This window comes from Prionailurus bengalensis, chromosome C1 (assembly GCF_016509475.1).
Source record: "Prionailurus bengalensis isolate Pbe53 chromosome C1, Fcat_Pben_1.1_paternal_pri, whole genome shotgun sequence".
NCBI classification, from domain to species: Eukaryota; Metazoa; Chordata; class Mammalia; order Carnivora; family Felidae; genus Prionailurus; species Prionailurus bengalensis.
The window spans coordinates 104119950-104140766 of record NC_057345.1 but is presented as its reverse complement, the minus strand read 5'-3'; the positions used below and the strand labels follow the sequence as shown (position 1 = coordinate 104140766).

The 20817-nt window shown below is 49.9% G+C and overlaps 1 protein-coding gene across 9 annotated transcripts in view; it reads right to left on the bottom strand.

The window, feature by feature from the left end:
- Positions 1-329: 329 nt before the first annotated feature.
- BCL9 (BCL9 transcription coactivator) overlaps positions 330-20817 on the bottom strand; it is an 85032-nt gene continuing 64544 nt past the window's right edge. For 3 of the 9 annotated variants that reach the window (XM_043576020.1, XM_043576022.1, XM_043576021.1), the window contains 8 exons: positions 19140-19231; positions 14391-14703; positions 12853-13169; positions 11444-11633; positions 10483-10582; positions 5402-7643; positions 3875-4135; positions 330-2769 (listed from right to left, as the gene is read on the bottom strand). In XM_043576020.1, the coding sequence (XP_043431955.1) occupies positions 1652-2769; positions 3875-4135; positions 5402-7643; positions 10483-10582; positions 11444-11633; positions 12853-13169; positions 14391-14443 (4281 nt within the window). In that variant the 5' untranslated portion in view covers positions 14444-14703; positions 19140-19231 and the 3' untranslated portion in view covers positions 330-1651. Of the gene's footprint in view, positions 2770-3874; positions 4136-5401; positions 7644-10428; positions 10583-11443; positions 11634-12852; positions 13170-14390; positions 14704-19139; positions 19232-20817 lie in introns of all 9 variants that reach the window. The other 6 variants (XM_043576024.1, XM_043576025.1, XM_043576026.1 and 3 more) reach the window with 5 other exon arrangements.

The window sequence follows — 20817 nt, the reverse complement described above, 5'->3', positions numbered from 1 at the left end:
AAACTGACTCTCACAGAAATTCCTGGGAAAGACCATTCTGGTAAAGAGGTGAATTGCAGCACTGGGGACGGGGGTTGCTCTTCTGCCGACAGCCTGGCTTTCACGACTAGGACAGGACCCAGTCCGGCAGGATAAATCCTCGGGGGCTTATTCCTCATTCCGCCTCGTCCACAGGGAAAAGGCTTCACCTGGGCCGCTGTAGACTTTGCTAGCCTTCCTTTCCTCATCAGCCAACTCCCTACAAGGTGGAAGCCTCTGGGCCACTTGGCAGCCACCATGCCCCATACCGAACAGCACAGGAACCCAAATGAACAAAAAAGGCAATTGGATTTTGTAAGAAACAATATATTTTATTTTTCTGACACCACAGCTCTGGTGAGTGGTTTTGTACCAAATTTAATGGAGGTTACACAGAACGTTTTACGCATGGGAGGGGGAGGGCAGGGGAGGAACCACAAAATTAAAAACAAAAACAAAAACGAAATCCTGGATAGCTTTTAGCATCTGTTCCACTCCCACATCGATAAAATTCACTTGGGAATTCCTAAGAAAAGGAGAACAGAAAACAAGGTGGGCAGGGAAGGGCGTGTCGGGGAAGAAGAGAAAGGGAGCAGAAGACCGCCGAGCATCCCAAGCACAGGCCTTTCCCTCGCGGAGCCGGGACGACACTCGGCCTGGAAGGCGAGGCTTTCATTAGATTTACTTCCCCAAAAGAACACCGTGTATTGCAGCTGCCAAAGGGAAAGAGGAGGAAAGCAGGGGTCACCAGTTGGGGGCGGGGGCACGGGAGAAGGAGATACACTTAACCAAGGAGATGAGGGCAGGGTGGGGGGCGGGGAGGAGAGGGAAACTGAGAGAAAAACGTGAAGGTGGGTTTGCAGACTGGAAGAGACAGACCGTGCCGGAGAGCACTCGAACCGAAAAACAAACGTCCTAAGCTTCATTATTTTTGAAAAGAAAAATCTCCCCCCTCCCCCCACCCCTCGCTGAACTTAGTTCCTTTTTTTTTGTGCTTTTCATTAATACTCTGCTCTGAGGTCGTAGTTTGGTTTTTTTTCTATACACTGGAGTTGAAAGAAAATAGTCCAAAGGTCTGAAGACGGATTCTCCACCTAAAGTAAACGGCCCAGCATTCCTGTTCTCCTCTTGTCCCAAAGACTAAAGTCTCTGCTAAAATCCCTTTTACAATATAGTACAGTACACAAAAAAATAAAGCCCAAAGCAAATAAAAAAACAAACAAAAACAAAAAAACGAAACAAAACAAAAAAACAAAAACAAAACCAGAAAAGAATCCTGGGAGAAGCCAGTCCAAAGGACGTAAACATACAGAGAACGGTGCAACACATGACCGATGGCAATTCTCGAAGCACAGGCTACAGATTCCCAAAAGTAGGTGCCATCATGGGATACCCAAGTCCACAAAAATAATTTTTAAAAAATAAATCTTAAAAAAAACACACCTGTTGATTAAATGAATCATTTGTTTTCAGGTAAATCCATACATTCTCGAGTTCCCCCCTCCCCCAAAGCAGCCCTCGGGTCTCTGCTCTCCTATTGCCTGACCAACAGCACTCCCGGAACTCCCTCAAGGCAGCTCTCAGGACCCGGAATCTCATCTTGACAAGGATCGGCACATCCAATCTTAGCAGCTTAAAACATCATGTTTCCTGGGTTGCCAGGTCCTTGGCTGAATCCACCCATGCCCACGTCAGCGGCCATGCCCCGGGGCCTCATCTGTGGGGGGATCATGATGTTCTGTTGGGGTCCCATCATGCCCTGCATGGACATCATCATGCCTGGGGAGCCCACAGGCCCAGGGTGGGTGTAGAGCCCAGCAGGCCCCCGATCCTTGCCGGGAATCATGCCCACGGCGGCAGCCGGATTGCTCATCAGGGTAGGCTGGCCGGGCATTGTAGATTGTGCTGGTGACATCATCCGATGGTGAGGTCCCATCATGCCTTGCTGGAGAAAGGCTGGTGGTCTCATTGGGTTGTGGCCTGGCATGGATGGAGCCGTGCCAAGAGGGATGTCCGGAGTTCCCACTGGCCCTGGCCCTCCCATGCCAGGTAATGCTAGTCCCATTCTGGGGGCCTGTTCGCCCATCATCCCCTGCATGTGCGAAAACCCAGGCCCAGGCCCCTGGGGCTGTTTACGGCCTGGGACTTCCCCTCGAGGGAAATATTGCAGTGTCTGGCTAGGCTTCTCAGATGGAATAATGCGAGACAGATCAAACTCCGGGATTCCGGTGGCTCCAGGTCGGATGACCTCCTGCAGGTCTGGGTCTGTAAACACCGAAGGCATGCTGTTCCCCAGGACGGCGAAGGAGTCGGGACCCCCGGGGCCTCCAGGCTTGCAAAGTGCTGCATCTGCTGAACTCTGGGGCAGGGTGCTGGGGCGGCCAAGGGGGCCTTCTCCTGGGAAACCCATAGCTCCTGGGAAGCTGCCCTGCCCCCCACTGGGGCCGTTGTGAGGGAATGGAGCCTGCTGTGGAGGAGACTGTACTGGCGGGAAGCCCTGGGGGAAACCCATCCGTCCTTGAGGTACCATCGGAGGCTCCTGGGACCCATGCCCCATGATAGGATTGTGTGACATCAAGCCAGGCCCCATCGGGACCCCATGAGGAGGTATGTTGGGTCCCATGGCATTCGGAGAGGGCATCTGATTGGAGTGAGAGAGCGGCTGGGTCATTCCCATTGGGCTGAGGGTTGGCATCGGAACCACGGGGTTTGGACCTGAAATTCGAGGATTCTGTGTATTAATGCCCATCCCTAGAAAAATAAAGATATCAAAGGAATCACCTTAACCGAGAGCAACTTAGAAAAACTACAACAAATCCAATCAGCAACAACAAAAAGCCAAATGTGTAAGGTACTCTGTTGGGAAAACATACGTCACGAAATCCCTGCCCTCAACGAGATCGAAATGCATCTTGGAGCACAGACACCCAACAGCTCTACGAGAGGTTATATTTTGAGTGTCAAACTGTATGACGTAAGGGTATGTAGAAAACAACCAGGAAGAAAGTCTCCTGTGCGAAAAGTTACAAATTAATATGCAAACCAGTGTAGTCTTCTTCATTGGAGACATTTCATACAGAAAAAAAGAATCTGTCTGAAGTAAGTATGGTCCTCTTTGGAGAAAGAGGATTAATCAGTCCTACAAGTCCAAGAATCAGAAATAATAGCAAGGAAACCAAACAGTCCTTTACCAAATGACATCTAGCATCATCTTTTTAGACTGCCTTACTCAGAGAGCATTTCACACTCTAGGGTGTATGAAATGTTAAAGAAACATAGCTTTTAACAGAGAGGGAAAGCATGCAGTTCCTACTATAGTCTCTGGGACATTTAAGTATTTGGTTTCTCTGTGGAATTACTACTGAGTATGGTAAGGACAGTGCTTGCTAGGAAATGGGGGCTTTCCACCATCTCAAATCCCGTGGCTGCTTGTGGTTGGAGGCTGCCCTTCCAGAAAAACACTTAAAAACTAAAGACATCCAATCAGAATGTTAAAAGGAAACTGCTTTCAGTCTTGCTCCAGGAGGACCTTCCCTACTCTGACCCTCGACACCCCCCCCCCCACCACAAAAAAGGAAAAACGAACCCATCCAGGCACACGGAAGCATCAGAACTTCTATAAGTTCATTCTAAGAACTGTCAAGAAATCTGCTTTCCAATAAGCACGGACTGAGTCAAACTAATACAAAATTGCTATCTTCCTCTAGTGCAGACACTTTAATTCTATCGACGGTATTCTTTCTCAACTCGTTGCACCTCCACCCGTTGAGGTCTGCAGCTGTCGACAAAGCACGCGTGAAGTCTCTCTTTTGTCTAACACGGGCTCCGTATCCTAGCTTCCATCCTGATTGCTTACCTGGCATATTATTCATTGATGGCAAGTTGGGAGAGCGAGCTGGAGGGGAGTCGTCATCGGAGCTGGCCACAGTCTTGATGGCGTCGTGGTATAAAGGGGTAGAACTGGGCATTGCGAACTTGGACATTCGAGACATCATAATAGACAGTGGGTTCTGGGAAAGGGTTGGCTCGGGAGGCATGGTGTAAGGTGTACTAGAGGGAAGACTTCCAGGGATATTCACAGAGGCAGACTGGCTGGCTGTAGGAGGTGGGGGGCCACCTAGAAGAAAGCAAAATAAAACAAAAACGGGCAGGGAATTAGATTGCTCTTGAAGGCTATCGGGCCTATGATTATGAACTAGCAAGGTCAGGGATGCGACAGATGAACAGGACAGTGTTATTAGACCCGGGACACGAATCATCAGTCTTCTAGTCAAGATCTGTGTGTGTGCAGAGGGCAGACCGCAGCGCAATACGGAGGTGACGAATCAGCAGACGTGAAGACAAACACGCCAAGAATGCCTCAGACAGAACTTGAAGCTTGGGAAAAACACGGCTTACGGACAACTATTTCACTGAAAAGAACACGACGTAAGCGGGTCTTTCCCTTGCCGATCACAACTCAAAATTCAACTCCGGTATTTAGTCTGCTGTGGAGCCAGACTAGCGATCCGACCCCAGCCACCAACCCTACACATGCTCTTGATTAATTTCCACAACCAAAGCGTTTGAACAAAAAAGTTCTGAGGGGGCTGTCCCACCGTCCTGCTTTCATGACCCGCTAACCAATGGAGAGGGGCGCTTTAACTTGGTAGTATACGTTTTCTATCTTACTCGGAGTCTAGTTTTTCTCAAGTGGAGACAAGGCGGACCTAGTATTTACACCTCGGTGCTCATCTTCCACGGACCACCTCTGGTCCCATTCATAAAACCACCATCATCAGTGAGAGCTTCTCCTGGGAAGAAAATACTGATAAATTGCGGCTGATCTGTGAGAACAGCAGTCTACCAAAGAGGTTTTGGGAACTGCTTCTGTGGCCAACGTGTATTTACGAGAACCACTCAAATCTCTCAGCAGCCTCCCCTTTGTGCTTAGGATTATACTCAGAGCCTGTGGATGTGAGGGCAGCCCCCTCCAGTGGGCGGGCCTAGTATTTAAAGCAGCCACATTTACCCACCGTTAAGGCATTTTATTTCACCAACATGTTCACCGTGCAAATGTAAATTTGTCTGTGAAATGACAAATACTTCCCATTTTCTCCTCTTCCTTTTAACAGTCCCATCTGACACACATACTCTGCCCTGAGAGCCGTGTTTCTCTGCCAGGATGGGACGCCTGTGCCTAACCCCGTGGAAGTACCGACGATGCACCCGGCCACAGATACGTCCGTCTCGGGGGAGGCCACCTCCGAGTGCAGAGCTCAGAGACATGTCTCCGGGCACCAGCTGCATGAAGTCAGGACACCAGCTTCCTCAAAGGACATAAACCAGGCTTTTGCAATCTCTGGCTCACAAGGGGCGACCGTGAGGACGCGAGCGTACTGACCTGACTCTACACTGCCCAGCATGGCTGGGGAGGCCATGGTGAGGGGTGCTTTATGGTTTGGAGGGATCCCGGGACTCTGGAGGGGAGGTTTTGGAGAGGAGGTCCATCCAGGTGACGGGGCAGGAAGTGATGGAGACTTGAGGTGAACAGGCGAAGCAGCAGCAGACCCCAAGACGGGGGGGGACTTAATGGACGCAGCAGCAGCCGGGCCCGCCAGCATGCCTGCCAGCTGCGATGGAGTCTGGGGGGACTTGAGGTTCCCCGAGGGCGAGCCCAGCATTGGTGACTGGACTTGGCACACCGTGGGAGACTTCAGAGGGTTGATGCCTGGGGAGTGCCCCTGGCTGCCTGCCGCAGATATATCCAAGGGCTTCCGCCCCAGGCCACGCTGCACTGGAGGAGCGGTGTTGAGGCTAGTGGGGTTACTGGAAGGGTTGAGAGGTAGTGCTGGCATATGACTGAGCCGGCTGTTAGTCCTTTGGTCGGGCCCGACTGGTTCTCTGAGACTCCGCAAGCCACTGTTGCTGCCTGGACCCTGAGACATGGGGAGAAACGGCCTGGGGCCCATGCCGTACTCTTGCTGGGGGTGCTCCCCAAACGGCAGGGGCACCATCTTCTGCTGAGCAGACAGCACGTCTGTGCCACCCGGGCGTAACTTCATCATCTCCTCAGGGCCCGTCCCAGCCTCTCTCATCTTCTGAGGTATCATCTGAGGGTTGGATCCCATGTTGACGTTCAGACTGACATCTCCCTTCATCCCACCAGGAACCATCCCAAACTCCAGTTCCCGACCAGGGCCCATCTGTGGGGGCATTCCTTTTGGAAAGTCACCCCGAGAGGGACTCAGAGGGCCCTCGACGGGTATTCGAGGGAAAATGGGACTGCTCCCAGGCTCCATGTGTCGCTGGGAACCGGGGATCAGCCTGTTCATCTCCATGCTGGGCCTGATGCTTTCCATGCTCATCCCCGGGGGGAGGCCCAGCTGCTTCTCCGCCAGCTGCTGTTGAAACATCTCTTCGGACAATCCTTGGGGGTTTGGGAAGCGTTCCCCTCGGCCAGGACCACTGAAGACACCCTGGCCAGGCGGGAAGTTTCGACCGTCTGCGATTTTTGGCACATCGTCTGGCCAACTGACTCCAGAAAGACCCGGTCTCGATGCTGGGTTGGGGACGTTCGGTCCCTCCATTTCAGAGTTGATCATTCCCGCAAACCCAGGGAGGCGCATCTGGCTCCCTGCCATGTTGGGGTGGGGAGCCATGCCCCTCGGGGGCAGAGAATGAGGCATGCTGATCCCATCAGCAAAGGGCTCTGCGCCCCCCGGCCCCCAGCCTTCACCGGGGGCCATCTGGTATGGAGGGGGAGGCCCTCGGCCCACGCCCCGAGGCCCATGCTGATGGACCATCATGTCCTGGAGGGAGCACTGCTGCACGACAGCGTGCTCCTGCTTCCTCCTTTTCTCCTCGTAAAACTCCTGCTGCAGCTTCAGCCAAGCTATCTGCTCGGGGGTCATGTGGTCCAGGTGGTCAGGTCCCATGGGCCCAGACTGGGAGTTCATGGAAGGTGGAACCATTTCATCCGGAGAAAAGGGCACATCTCTATGTCCTTGAGGGCCAAATGGAGCTCCCACATCTGTCCGGGGCCCAGGTCCCTTCCCTAGGCTTTGGGATTGAGCCATCATGGCCTGTATCGGCCCTTCTGGTTTTTTCTGAGGTCCATCTAATACCCCAGTGTTCTGCTGGGGTCCCCCACTTTGTCCTCCTGTGAATTCTTTCTCGTCGGGGAAAAGCATCCGTTGGATATCTCGGAGCGTTTGTAAGGAGCGCTCCCGGTGCTCCAGCTGCTCCTGAGACAGGCCATCGGGGTTCTCTCCCAGCGCGGGGGGCTCGCCACTGGACGCTGGTGGAGGTGGGGCGGCTTTGGGATCTGCTGAAGAGCTACTGCTCCCCTGGGAGACAGGGGTCACCGCTCGGTTATTGGGTGTCGAGTTCGGCCCAGTACCGTCTGGGGGCAGTGGCGTAGAGCTGGCGGGGCTGCCCCCAGGAGGGATCAGTTTGTTTTCTACGCCAGGACTGTCCCGGTCCAGAGGACGCGGGGGTGCAGCAGGCTTGGGTGCTGGTGCCGGAGTGGGCGGGGTCGGCTGCAGCCTGGTATTCTGGGAAGAATTCTGGTCCTGGCTGGCCGGAGCTGGGGGCTGTGGTGGGAGGGGTTTCGGATCATTCCGAAGGGCAGATATCTGTGTGTTCTGAAAACAAACGAGATTTTAAAAAATCATTGGTAAGTTGTACAAAGAGGCGATGAAAAAGGTAAGGCACGTTATAAAGGATTTGTCCCCGTCACATAAATCTACTCTGACATTTGCTGTACAGCCCCACTCTGGACATGGGGACGTTCTGATTTTTTTCTTTCCCTTTACTGTCAAATGGCATCCTCTTTCCCGTGCTGAAGATCAGGTTTCAATAACTTTATAAGCATGCCAGGGGGAGAGCCACTCTGCCAAAGTGAATACATTTGAGTATCTATTTCGAGGAACAGGTTTGATATCGCATGTACCGTGTGTTGCTGATTCAAAGAGAGATTAGTTTCTTGGTATGTGGGAGGCTGTACCTAACACCTTTTCTTTTCCCCGAAAGTACGACTGGGTATGCAGACTTCTCACTGTCAATCAAGAGGGCTGATGTTTTCAACCGAAAGAGAAAGTCCCTGTCACTGACAGCTCTGTACTCTCCCAGCTGGAGGAAGCAGGGAAGGCCGCTCAGTGTCGGTGTCTCCTCTGGCAGGGGGACTACCTAAGTACTCCTCTCCTTGAGTTTCCAGGGGGCCTGACATCTCTGGTTTCTGTTTTCAGTTTGTGATCACTGATTCCATATTCGATAAGAATTTGTACATTAACTGTAGTAAGATAATCCGCAGGCAGGAAGCGTCCGTGGAGAAATCTGAGGCTATCTAGCTCATGGTGTCTCTCGGTCTGTTCTTTCCAATAGTCGGCAGACCGCCCTTTCTATAGGCTGGATGATAGCCTCGTTATTATTTATTAAGTACCAGCGCTATACTAAGTCCTGCAATAGGTGACAAGGATGCTGTTAGTGCCTGGAAGAGGGACGTGTATGTCCTGGGTCTACACCCTGGTGCTGCGGGAGGTACTGGAGGAGAACCGAAGGGCCCTGCCTACAAACCCCAGCTCAGGGATCTTTCGCCAGGCTCCAGGGAGCCACATGATCTGTTTTTTGAAGTTCATTCGCTCCTACTTGTTCACTCAATCCAGTCTGCGTTTCCAAACCCCTGCCTCCCCACTGACTCTCTGGAATGGTTCCCTGTGTGCACATTTGTACACGACTCGTCATGTGTATCTCCGCATGGAACAGTTTGTGTTGCATAAACACAAAGACTATCCTCGGGTGTTCCCGTTCTGTGAATATGTATGTAAATGTTTCGCTTGCAGGTAGCCACACACATATGTCTGCAGACAGAGACCGGCTCGGGGAAGGCTGGCTAAACCTGCGAGGGCTCCGTGTGCTCCGAGTGTTTTCCATGTCCCCGCCTCCCTCACTGGAGCGTGGAGGTCACCTTCATCCTCCTTCCAGTGCCATTTTAAGTTTGCCTTTGGTGGCCAGGTTTTGTTTGTTTGTTGGGGGAGTGGGCACGGACTCTGTCATGTGACCAGAACAGAGGAAGCACTTCAGTGCCACTTTCGATTTCAGATTTGGAGCAACGGCAATCTGATTATTCCCAATTCCAGCTCCTTCTCCGACTCATTTCAGTACCAGAGAAGGTGGAGGTGAAAACTGGTACAATCTGTCATCCAACCGATCAAATGTTAGACTGTACTACAACGTACCCTGTGCATTCCAGATAATATAAATCTTAAACATTATATATGTGTATAAAAGGTTTAAGTATCAATTAAAAAACATATATATATATATATATATATAAATTTAAATATTATGTATGCCCACCTCTATCCTTCTTGACTAGCAGAGATGTATGAACAGCGCGAAATGCCTTTTCTAAGTCTAGCAAAGCCCAAGCTCTGCTATGTCAACAGAGAGGGGCTTCGTTGATAAACGACATAGATGAAAACTTTATCTTGAATTGCCACTCCAGTCATTTAATGTCACTTAACTGTTCCCATGTCGAAGACCCGACCCAGTGCTAGATCTTAGGCTTCCTGAAAGCAGGGACTGTGTCTGGAACCTCTTAGTGTCCCCACGGCACTTGCCAACACCTGTCCCAAGAAATAACTTTTGGTTCCATCTGGAACGCCGTCTTGAAGCAACCATAGCATGCTTTTTCTAATGTGGTTTGCAGCAGGCACTTAAGTTCCAGACAGGAAACAGACTAACGTTTATTATAATTTTGGAAATATCAAGCGATTAAAAGCACTCAATGGTCCTCTCACTCTGAAATACATGAGGATCATTCTGAAAGTCACTGAGACTGTAATTATGGTATTATCAGCATGTGCTCCAGGACTGTGGCTTTAGTTATTCCTTTTCTGTTCTGCAACTAACTCAAGAACGTTTGTCAGTTTTTAGAAACACAGGGTCTGAAGTCAGCTTTTCCCATGTTAGTTAACATGAAGGAAATCTAAGGTCTCCACATAACTCCTTTTTTATTGTGTCTTTCTCTCCCAGTAATCCATCAGTATACCAGCATGCTGATAGAAAAGGCCGGTACAGGGGCGCCTGGGTGGCTCAGTCAGCTGGACGTCCGACTCCGGCTCAGGTCATGATCTCGCGGTCTGTGAGTTCGAGCCCCGCGTCGGGCTCTGTGCTGACAGCTCAGAGCCTGGAGCCTGTTTCAGATTCTGGGTCTCCCTCTCTCTCTGACCTTCCCCCGTTCATGCTCTGTCTCTGTCTCAAAAATGAATACTAAAAAAAATTAAAAAGAAAAAAAAGAAAAAAGAAAAGAAAAGGCCAGTACAGTGTGATCCGCCTGAAGCCACACAGCGCCAGGACTAGGTGTCCAGAATGCAGCTTACACCATCAAGACTACCCTCCCTGCCAATGACATTCACCGTCTCCCACCTGTACAGCTGCTGTAGAGCCTTTAAACCACACTCCACTTCCAGAATGGCCTACCAGAGGGGCTGTGCTTCGCTCTGTCTTGCTGTTAGAGATGTTCTGGATGTGGAAAGTGACGATAGTTTCAACCTGGCCCTTCAACACAGCTTCCGCAGCTCTGCAGAGACAAAGAGATGCATACGCTAGGACGTGCTTCTATTTCACTACCTGTAATTCCAAAACGTTTTAACCCCAGACTGAACTTGTACAAGGGGAAGGAAGGCGGTTCCGTGTAGACAGCCACCAGAAATGTTGAATAAGAATCGAGGAACACAGGGTTTTCATTATCTGTGTCTATCACTTACCACCAGACTTCTGAAATCTAATGACAGCCATTAGCAAATCTCAAAAGAGGCATGTAAAAAACCTGAGATTTTCTCCTTCAAACCAGTGTCCTGTGGTAGGTGTGTTTTTATGGAATCCTAGTTCAAAATCCCAACCACAAATATGAAATCTCACAATACCTAATGATACTCTAAGGCTGTCAAAATTCACTTTGTATGTATGTAAGGTATAGTCACATTTTTTATAAATTAAATAAGTAAAAAATCTGCTGGCCCATCCACCAGAGACATAGGTACCAAAACGTTCACCGTAGTTATCTCTATGAACTCCAGGCAGATTTTTCTTTTTAGTTACTCATATTTTCTAATTATTCCAAGATAGACCTGTATTACTTGTGTTATTTAAAAAAGGATGCTAAATCACAGAAAAGTGTATATTGTGTAATTAATCTCTTTTATGTTTAAAAAAGATCTAGATGTATATTACAAGCATAAAAAACTTCTGGAAGGAAAGCCCAAGTATCATTAGTGGTTGCCTCTGGGGAGAGAGGGTAGGGAGGTTTAATATTTTATTTTACTTTACTCCTTTCTGTCCTGTTAACTTTAAGTGATCATAACACAGGTCAGGGGAGGGGGGTACTTAGGTGTCCAAACACACAAGCCATGCCAACAGCAAGACACAGCCATTAACTTACTTATTGGCCATCTCAGTAGAAAACACATACACCACTTTGGCGGGAGTCTTCTGAGCAGGTGTGGGCTCTGGGGCAGTAGTCTGGCCATGGGAGGGGGTGGAAGACCTGGGGGCCGTAGCATTTGACGGGGTCATCGAGTGTGGCGTGTGCTGGGAATCCTGGGACTTTATGTGGTCAGCAGAATTACATTCTAGAAGAATGAAAAGATCCGCGTCACGGAGAGAATAAAACTTCTTCTGCCAGCATTTATATAGCACAAGCCCACCTTGAGAATTTCAAGGAGGAGGCACCTTGCTAACAGGAGACCTCTAATTTTAAAAACTCCAACACACTTGCCCCGAAATGATGAATTACAAAGCACTCCTCCCCCACCTCCTTACTTCTCTAGGGCGCATCCTTCAGATATCAGCGCAAACATCCCTCCTTCCTGGAAACCTTTTTGGAACCTCTTGGACTGGATGCCCCTGTGGGTTGAACCCATAGCCCCCACATTCTCTGATTTCAGCATTTGTCCAATTTGATTGTAATCATTTAACGATGTGCCGTCTAGGTGCGCTCACATCCTCGGGGACAGCAGCTGCATCCGTCTTGCTGACCGTGGCCCCCCAGCACCCAGCACAGCACTGGCACTCATGACAGGCCTCCCCACAAACACCCGAGGGAGGAACGAAAGACGGGGGACAATCACCAGGTTTTCATCTCTAATTTGGGTTGGGGGCTCACACTTCCTCTCCTGGAATGCTAACTTCATGCTCTGGCCTACAGTTAGGATTTTTGGTTTTACACTAGGAGGAAAAACAACTAAAACCACAGCCATTGGTCCCACATTCCTCCTGGCTGGCTCCACTGTGGGGCCTCCCCTATGTCTCCCCCAACGTAGCCACTCATCCTGCCACACTGAAATCGGCCGGGACAAACCCACACTAGTGCCAGCGCTAACCCTCGTGCCTACAACGCTGGCAAGGTGGGAGCCAGAGAGCACAAAACCCACGTCTTAGAGGGTGAATCTGACAGAGAAAAGGAAGGGACGCCAGGAAAACTGCTCGAGTGCGGGCCACTGGGGTCGACAGGCTGGAGCTGCCGGTTTGATTCTGGAGTATAAATAGCACGGAGGCCAGACACATCCATGAGAACGTGGTTAGGACCACGGAACGTCCTACTGTAACCCCCAGAACACCTGCATCATCAAGAGCAAGAGCTCCTCAACAAAGTGGTTCCACACTGCTCTTCACAGTGAGCAGGAAAATGAGAAGAAATGGTTCCCTCTTAATAAGCCGTGACAACGCCTGAGTCTGATACCTACTCTCCCCACTCGGCTGCTATTAGGCTCTCCGGCATCCAGCAATGGCGGAGGCCTTCCCTCGGGAATACCTACTTCCCTCTGAGTCTCAAAGATCTTATAGACATACCTTTAATGTCAGAGTCATCGTTTGGAGTCCCAGGATCTCTCTGATCAAAGGAGTCGGCGGAAATACTTCGCTCCCTTTTCCCCTTGCCCTTGGCACCATTTCCAGCCCCATTCTTCAGCCCCATGCTCCCACCTGGGCCAGGGGGTGCTTTAGGGGTATGGCCCCCACTCTTGGAGTCACAGGGGGATGGCTGGGATTGGCTGGCTGAGCCCCCCTGTTTACCCTGATTGGAGAATTTGGAATCCAGCTGGGGGTTTCCAGATGGGGACATCACTGTAGGGGGACGGACCATCACCTCCTGCTTTGACTTAGGGCTACTAAAAGAGACAAATAATAAAGAGAGATCAGATGCCGGATACAGCTGGGCAGCCCAAATCAGGAAGAAGCAGTTTCTAGGAGCAGGTCAAGGAGACACAGAGGACTAAGTAACTACCCCACCTTTCACCTCGGCTCCTTCCTCACCCCCTCCAACCCCACTCTCATCTCGGAGCTATCGACAGAGAGGAGGGTCAGGCAGAGTGGCCTGCCAGGTCTCAGGAACCCTAGAGTCACATGGGGACCCATCTCTAGGGCTTCTGTCAATAAAGGACAATGGTTTCTATGTACATAGAGAAGTGACTCTCACACTAAGACTAGCTCAGAGTAAACAAACAGGCATCGTTAAGATCAAAATACTACCCACCCCCTGGCTGATGACAAGGAACAGCTGTAACAAGAGCCTAGCTTCCCTGCTGGAAAATACGAGCAAGACCCGGAGAGTACACGAGGAAACCCGCTGCTGAATGGCAGGTTAGGGAAACCCTGCCAGACACGAGTCCCTCAAACAAGCAGTATCGCACGCCAGAGCAGATATGCTAACCAGTGCCCCAAGGGATGTGGAAAAAGTTCTTTCAAATATCCATTTAAGGGGCCCCCGGGTGGCTCAGTCAGTTGAATGTCCGACTCTCGGTTTTGGCTCAGGTCACGATCTCACAGTTGGTGGGTCGAGCCCCGTGTCGGGCTCTGTGCTGACAGTGTGGAGCCTGCTTGGGATTCCCTCTTGGATCCCCCCCTCCCCCCCCCCCCCCCCGGCCTCTCCCCTGCTTGTGCTCTCTCTGTCTCTCTCTCAAAACAAAGAAAAAAAAGTTTCAATTTAAGTACTGTGGAACAGAGGAGAAAGCTTCACAGCGGGAGTCCAGTCCAGGGCTGGTGTTTTAGTCCTAGGATCTCAGGCCTCCTCACCATTCCAGACCTCGGCTTCCTCACTCGCCAAGGTTAGCACATGGTGCTGGGTGAACTCTAAGGTCCTCTCCTTTGCGCTTTGGGGAGGGGGCGGGGGGTGGAGAGGCGAGGTCGGAAAACAATGGGCGGAAGAACACCAACGGACGTCTCTAACAGAAAGCCCGATGGTACTATAGCCCGTTTATTATTCTGTTTTCTCCTCTTTTCCCCACTCGAGTCTCATCTGCGTCCAATCCAAACACACCGTTCCCTCATGGAGTGTTCATGGTCCACCTGCGACACCCCCAGGGGGCAGCCGGGCGGGCTCTAGCCCTTACCTCTGTGTGTTTCCTGATGGAGAGTTCCTCACTTTGGGGTTACTGGAATGCATTGATTGAAATCCTGAGCGTGCAGTCACAAACAGGGACGGGCTCACCGAGTTCCTCTCGGGCTGCAGCACAGACAGCTGCTGAGGGCAGTGGCGGCGGCCGGCGGCTTGCTGGGCGCGGCCCTCAGCGCTGGCCACCTGTATGCCTTTTTCCTCTTTGCTTTTCTCTGCTGTGGAAGTGGGTCCTTTCCCCTTGCAGCTCCGGCATCCTCTAGGTGTGTGCCTCCTGCTGCCAAAGGAAAATCTCGCATCTCCAGGGCACACTACGGGAAAAGGCCACCCAGAAAGACATAAAACACCCTTACAACAGGATCAAGGTTACAGTCTAGCCAACTAGACGCGGCGGCTACATCACTCCTCGGCTTCCAACAGGGCCAAAGGGGGAGCGGTGTTCATGCTCTGGCGAGAAGGCAGCTAGAGAGTGACAGGACTCTCTGCCAAGCACACGGGCCTCCCACCAAGTATCATGTACCGGGCGTCGGCAAGCACACGAGAAAAACATTTCATCTTCAGCCATATATTCTCCCTTACGTTTCTCCACTTCCAGATACAAACCCGCCCAAAACGCAGGTTTATCTGCTCTTTTCAAAACAATGCTTTGAAACCACAGGGTACTCCCAAATCCATAGCAACTATCCGGTGTTTCGCCTCTGATGGCAGACAACGGCACTGAAATGTAGCAAACCCATCCCGATTTCAAACCACGAAACAAATTAATCTCTGTTTATATTCTCGGGGCCTCAGGGTGGGGAGACATTGGAGGAGGTCCTTCTGAGATCGGCTGCTGAGCCAATACCAAATACAATCAGTTCTGCCCCCTGACTTCCACGATCTTTCTATTAAATTATGCCAAGGATGTGTCTGGAGTTCTCGCTGTTTAATGACAGGGACCGTAGGCATGGCTAAGCATGGGAATGATCCATCATATTGAAGGTAAAAGAACATCTTTGGAAACTAAGATAGTTTTTGAGCCAATTTGCAAGGCTAATTTGAAGCATAAAGGTCAAGAAAATATTCCCAAACCTAGCCAGAGAGCAAATGAGAACGCCCTTTACTTCAGGACGCCTGGACTAGTTCAGGGACAACCAAAACCCACTTTCAGTCACTGATCCTTCCAGGGCAGTTCCAATACGGTTTTCGGGTAACCGCTGTCCCCTCTACTCTCTTCTGATAGCTTGGCGGGACTTCTGATAGCTTGGCGAAGGGGCCCGGGACTGAGATAGAAGGATGTAAGATGCGGGACTCGTGGCTGAAGAATCACAGGGAGGCAGAAGTACCTCGGGTGTTACCGCTTACACACAACTTTGTGGGACTCCAGAACCGGACTGGAGATTGGGAGTTGTTACAGGTTTTGGCGCCGAGTCTGATCACGGTCAAGGGTTACACATCCATGCCTTCCTTTGGAAATCTGCAATAGTCCCAGTTATTTTACCTGAGACGCTAAAAGGAATTTATGGAAGTTCTCAGTGCACACAATTACTTTTTTTTTTTTTTCTTTTCTTTTTAAATGATGAAGTCAGGAAAAACAACTAGAAGAAAATGGTATGGAATGTCTTCTATGCCGACCTCGGGAGGAAAAACATCCCAAAAAAACATTTTGGTCTTGATGGGATTTAAGGTTGTACTTTTAGCCCCCACCACCTTCAGCTTTTTTTTTTTTTTTCAGTCTGAACTATAAAATTGATCGTGGTTGTCAAGTCTGACATACATAATCATAAAGCATTTTGTAACCTCTCACTAAACATCAGGAATCCCTGGTAACATACAAGGAGCTACTGAATCTTGCATGGACAAAGCCATCAGAAAACATTTACCTCAGGAACAGAAAAGTAGTTACCACCAAATAGTCCCCTTCTGTAACTTCTGGTACTTTCTGTCTGCATCACACATTCTAGCACTCAATCATATGTCATACTGAATAGTCCTATGTGTGTGTTTTATCTCTTTATGAAGAAAGACTATGTTCTTTGAAGACAAGAATCTTGTTTTCAAGTTCTTTGGCTTGTCTATAATACTCAGCATGATGTACTAAGATGTGATCGGACCCTCAGTGACATACTCCGTCTGCTTCTCCCAGAACAGAAACACCTGGCATTTGTGGTACACTTTCTCCAAAGGAACTCAAAACATATTACAAATATCAAATCGCCTCAATCTGCCAGGCCTATCTTTAAAAAAATATTTTTTTAAATGTTGATTTATGTTTGAAAGAGAGAAACAGAGTGTAAGTAGGGGAGAGGCAGAGAGAGAGGGAGACAACAGGATCCGAAGCAGGTTCCAGGCTCTGAGCTGTCAGCACAGAGCCTGATGCGGGGCTCAAACTCCGGAACTGCAAGATCGTGACCTGAGCCAAAGTCGCTTAACCGACTGAGCCACCCAGGTGCCCCAGTCTGCCAGGCATTTCTGATGAACTGGTAGCAAAGATGATTTCTGATAATAATACTGTGAGCACACAACACTTTTATCTTCAGAGTACTCCTAAAGACAGTTTCTTATTCTCATGAGTTTCTCAGCCTTGATGGATGGGCATTTTACAGGTGAATGGAGGGAGCAGATGTGAACGGTGTGCATGGCTTCTTTCCAGGTTTGCAATCGGTTCTCCCCGACCCTACTCTTCATCAAAGCCACCTCCTCACCATGACCTTACGAGCGGAGAGACAGCACGAAGGCTGAAGCAGGCATGTGGACTCCCTGACCGATGGGGAACAAAATCCCGGGTTTTCAAAACCCCTGGATGAGCCAGGGGAGTAGTTGAAGTCAGTCACCCTAGCCTTAGCCTGGCAAAAGAATCCACCAAGTGTCTCATCATATAGTTCCAAAGACTACAATTTGGCTCTTTGGTGCCTACATTTGCAGGCTGGTGCTCAGCTGTCATTTTAAGGACTGGAAAAGGTCTTCCACAGAAGATGATTCATTACAGCCACAGAGAGACTTTTTCCTCCAATAGAACTCAGGCTTCCAACTTGAAGATCTATTCATTCAATGCTTCTTCTCCCTTTTCTTCTTAGCTCATATTTAAAATTCTTCCTAACGAGGTATCAGGCACTCTTTCAGGCAAGGCCTGTACATATTAAGTCACTGACCACAGCGCTGGGAGGCAGGTACCCCCACCTATTTGAGAGGTGAGGAAACTGAGGCTCTGAAATGTTTAGCCGTTCGCCGGAGCGAGTTGGGTCATAAGTGAGTTAGTCATATGCGAGTTAGTCATACTCTAGTAAGTGGGAGAGCTGGCATTCGGCCAGGCCCCCGGCTGTGCTCTTCATCACTGTCAAGATGGGGACTTGGTGGACAAGGTGAGCTAGCGCCCGGAAGACAGCGCGTGGCGGCACGGTATCAGCCTCTGGGTTAACTGGTACTATGGCGACCATCACTGTGTAGCCAGCTCACTCGCTTATCCTGCCCAATGGCATTTCATATCTTGTTCCTCTTCAACTGTCCCCTTCTACCCCGCCCTCCCCTCTCTCAGGGCACGGTCCTGCCCAGGACTTAACAAGGAGAAAAGAAGTCACCAGGCAGGACTTGACGTCGTCCTCACCACCAAGTCTGCAAACCTGTTTTCACGGTACCCACCCCTCCTTCTTCTCTATCATTGAAACAGAGAAAATAGCCCACTTTTCCTCAAAGGTCAGTCCCGCCACAGGCGGTCTAGACCCCATCCCTTCCAGCTTTCCACGAGCACGCTCTCTCTCTCTCGCTCTCTCTCTCTCTCTCTCTCTCCTTGGGTCCTCCCCCGCTATCTGCTGCGTGCTTCCAGCCACCACGCAGACACGTGGTATGTCTTCCAGCGTTGAACAGAGACCAAAAAATTACAGGAAAACAAAGCATGTTGTTAGTTCCTCTCAGAGCCAAGTCTCTCCACAGAGTTGACAAGACACGTGGTTTTCCCTTCCTTACTTGCCATTCACCCTTTAACCATTTTAAACTGACTTCCACCCCCCACCCCCACCCGGATCACAGAAACCACTGTTTTGGTTAAGGTCACCACTGGCCACTTTTGTAACCTCATCGGACTCCACCTCTTAGTCTGCCAGCTGATCACCTCCTTGGAACTCTCCCCTCTCGGTTTCCAGGCCGCCACACTTCCCTGGTTTCCCTCCTGCCTCCCCAGTCGCTCTCCACCTGCGCCCTGTGCCAGCCCCTTCTCCACTCAGCCTCTACGACTCAGAGCTCCTCAGGGCTCCTCGGCACTCTTCTCTCCCCACTCTGTAAGCTCTCTCGGAGCCAACGACTCCCAATTTCCCATCTCCAGCTCAGCTGGCGCCCCGCAGACCTGCACACGCAGCCACCACCTTGGTGTCTCCCTAGATGGGAGAGGAACTCTTCATCCCTCCCCGACGCACCTGCCCCTCAGTCTTCTGCACTGTGGTCAATGGCACTTTCGTCCACCCAGTCGGTTCTTGCCGGAAACACGGGAGTCATTCCCGACACGTCTCTCCCTCACCACAACCCTCCGTATGGAGTCTGAATATTTTTGCCGAATGCCTGAAATCTCGGCTTCGGGATTTCTTCTTCAGGAAGGGAAGGCAGGGGTCAAGGGTGATTTGTTTGGTCACCTCTGTGTTCCCAGCGCTTACTACAGCACCCAGCATGTGGTGTCTGCTCAAAAAATATCTGTTGAACAAAAGCCGAAGTTTTTCCCCAAGATCATCTTTCTAAGCCAGCCAGGTTCTCTAGTGCCACCATCCATCAGGCTACTCACCGAAACCCCAAGGGTCACGATACCGCAGTGCTCATCCTGGAGGTGAGGAGCTGGGGGAGTCCGGGAACCCCTTTCTCAAAGGTGACCCTCACCTGGATGAGGATGAAGAAGAAAAACTTCTAAATGGATTTAAAAAAAATTTTTTTTTACATTTATTTATTTATTTCTGAGAGCGAGAGACAGAGCACAAGTGGGGGAGGGGCAGACAGAGGTGGGGACACAGAATCCGAAACAGGCTCCGGGCTCTGAGCTGTCAGCAGAGCCCGACGCGGGGCTCGAACTCACAAACTGTGAGATCATGACCTGAGCCGAAGTCAGACGCCCAACCGACTGAGCCACCCAGGCACCCCTAAACGGATTTTTTTTTTTTAATCCACTATATCGTGTTGTCACTGAACACCTTAAGAGAAGAACAGATTTCCTATTTATTCTAGAATACTAGATTGAGAGGCTGTTGTCACCTCCCAGGTAAAGGGAATCAACTTCCAATTTTTTAAAGAGTGTGTTATCCAATCTGCAGACATCTCAAGGCCCTAGGCCTTGGGACTCTGGCTCTTCCCCAACTGCGCGTTTTATTTTCAGCGACTGGTGAAATACTAAGAGCAAATAAAATCGATGTTTCTATTTTTTAAATTTCTGGGCATTTGGTAGGAGAAAAACACCCCTCCCATTTTTGCTTCTGTCCAGTCCTTGTTATTAGGTAGAAGTGAGAGCTGGCTGGGAAGGCGGGAGACACACAACTGGAGACATGATGCCAAAGGCACAGAGCGACGCAGCACAGTCCTCCCCCTTCTCAACCGGGTTCTGCATCACAAGCGTTCGGCGAGCACGGTTCACATACTTTCGGGAGAACTTGGGGCCAAACAACCTGGCCAGATGATTTCCTCTGACTGAGTGCCTACTGTGGCACAAGGCTACATTGACTTGAGCTAGGTAAGTCAATAACAAGCTACTGGTCGAGCAGGACAATTTCCAGTGTGAGTCCTTGTAAAACAGAATTAGAACCCTGAGCCTCCCCCCTTTGCCCAGATTTTATAGTTCTGAAATTGCAAGGAAGAACCAAGTTCCAGACTGTTCTAAGGCCACACTACCTCGGAATCTTTAAAAGGAGACTCTACAAGGTGGTCACAATGTTGTAAAGAAATTCACAAGTTAATCTGACCAAGCTCAGAACCACCTCTACAATTCCAATTTCCATTCCTCCAATGATCCTTTCCCACTTTCCTGCTCTAAGAAGTCAAGTTTATTACAACTATGTCATGTTTAACAAATTTCATTTCTACACTATGACCACTGCTCCATAAAAGGCAGAGTATCAAACTTAGAATGTGGAACGAAAAGGCCGCAGGATTCCATTCCTAGCTCATTCTTGACTTCTGGCATGCCAACTCCTAACAGGCTTCCTTGCAGAAAGAGTACACAACAGGAAGAACCACTCTCTCTCCAACATGTGGGGGAAAGACAACTAGGAGATAGGCATGTGCAGAAAATCTTGGTCCACACAAAATACAAACGTTGTGTTTTCATACTCGAAGGGTCAAAATGCCTCTAGTGCCCTGCAGGCCAACAAACCTTAGGCAAGCAAATAAACATTTCTACCAAACTGAAGAGTCTTGGCAAAATGTAAACATTCAAAAATGAACTTCAACTATCATTTGGAATGATGGCCACCCAAAGT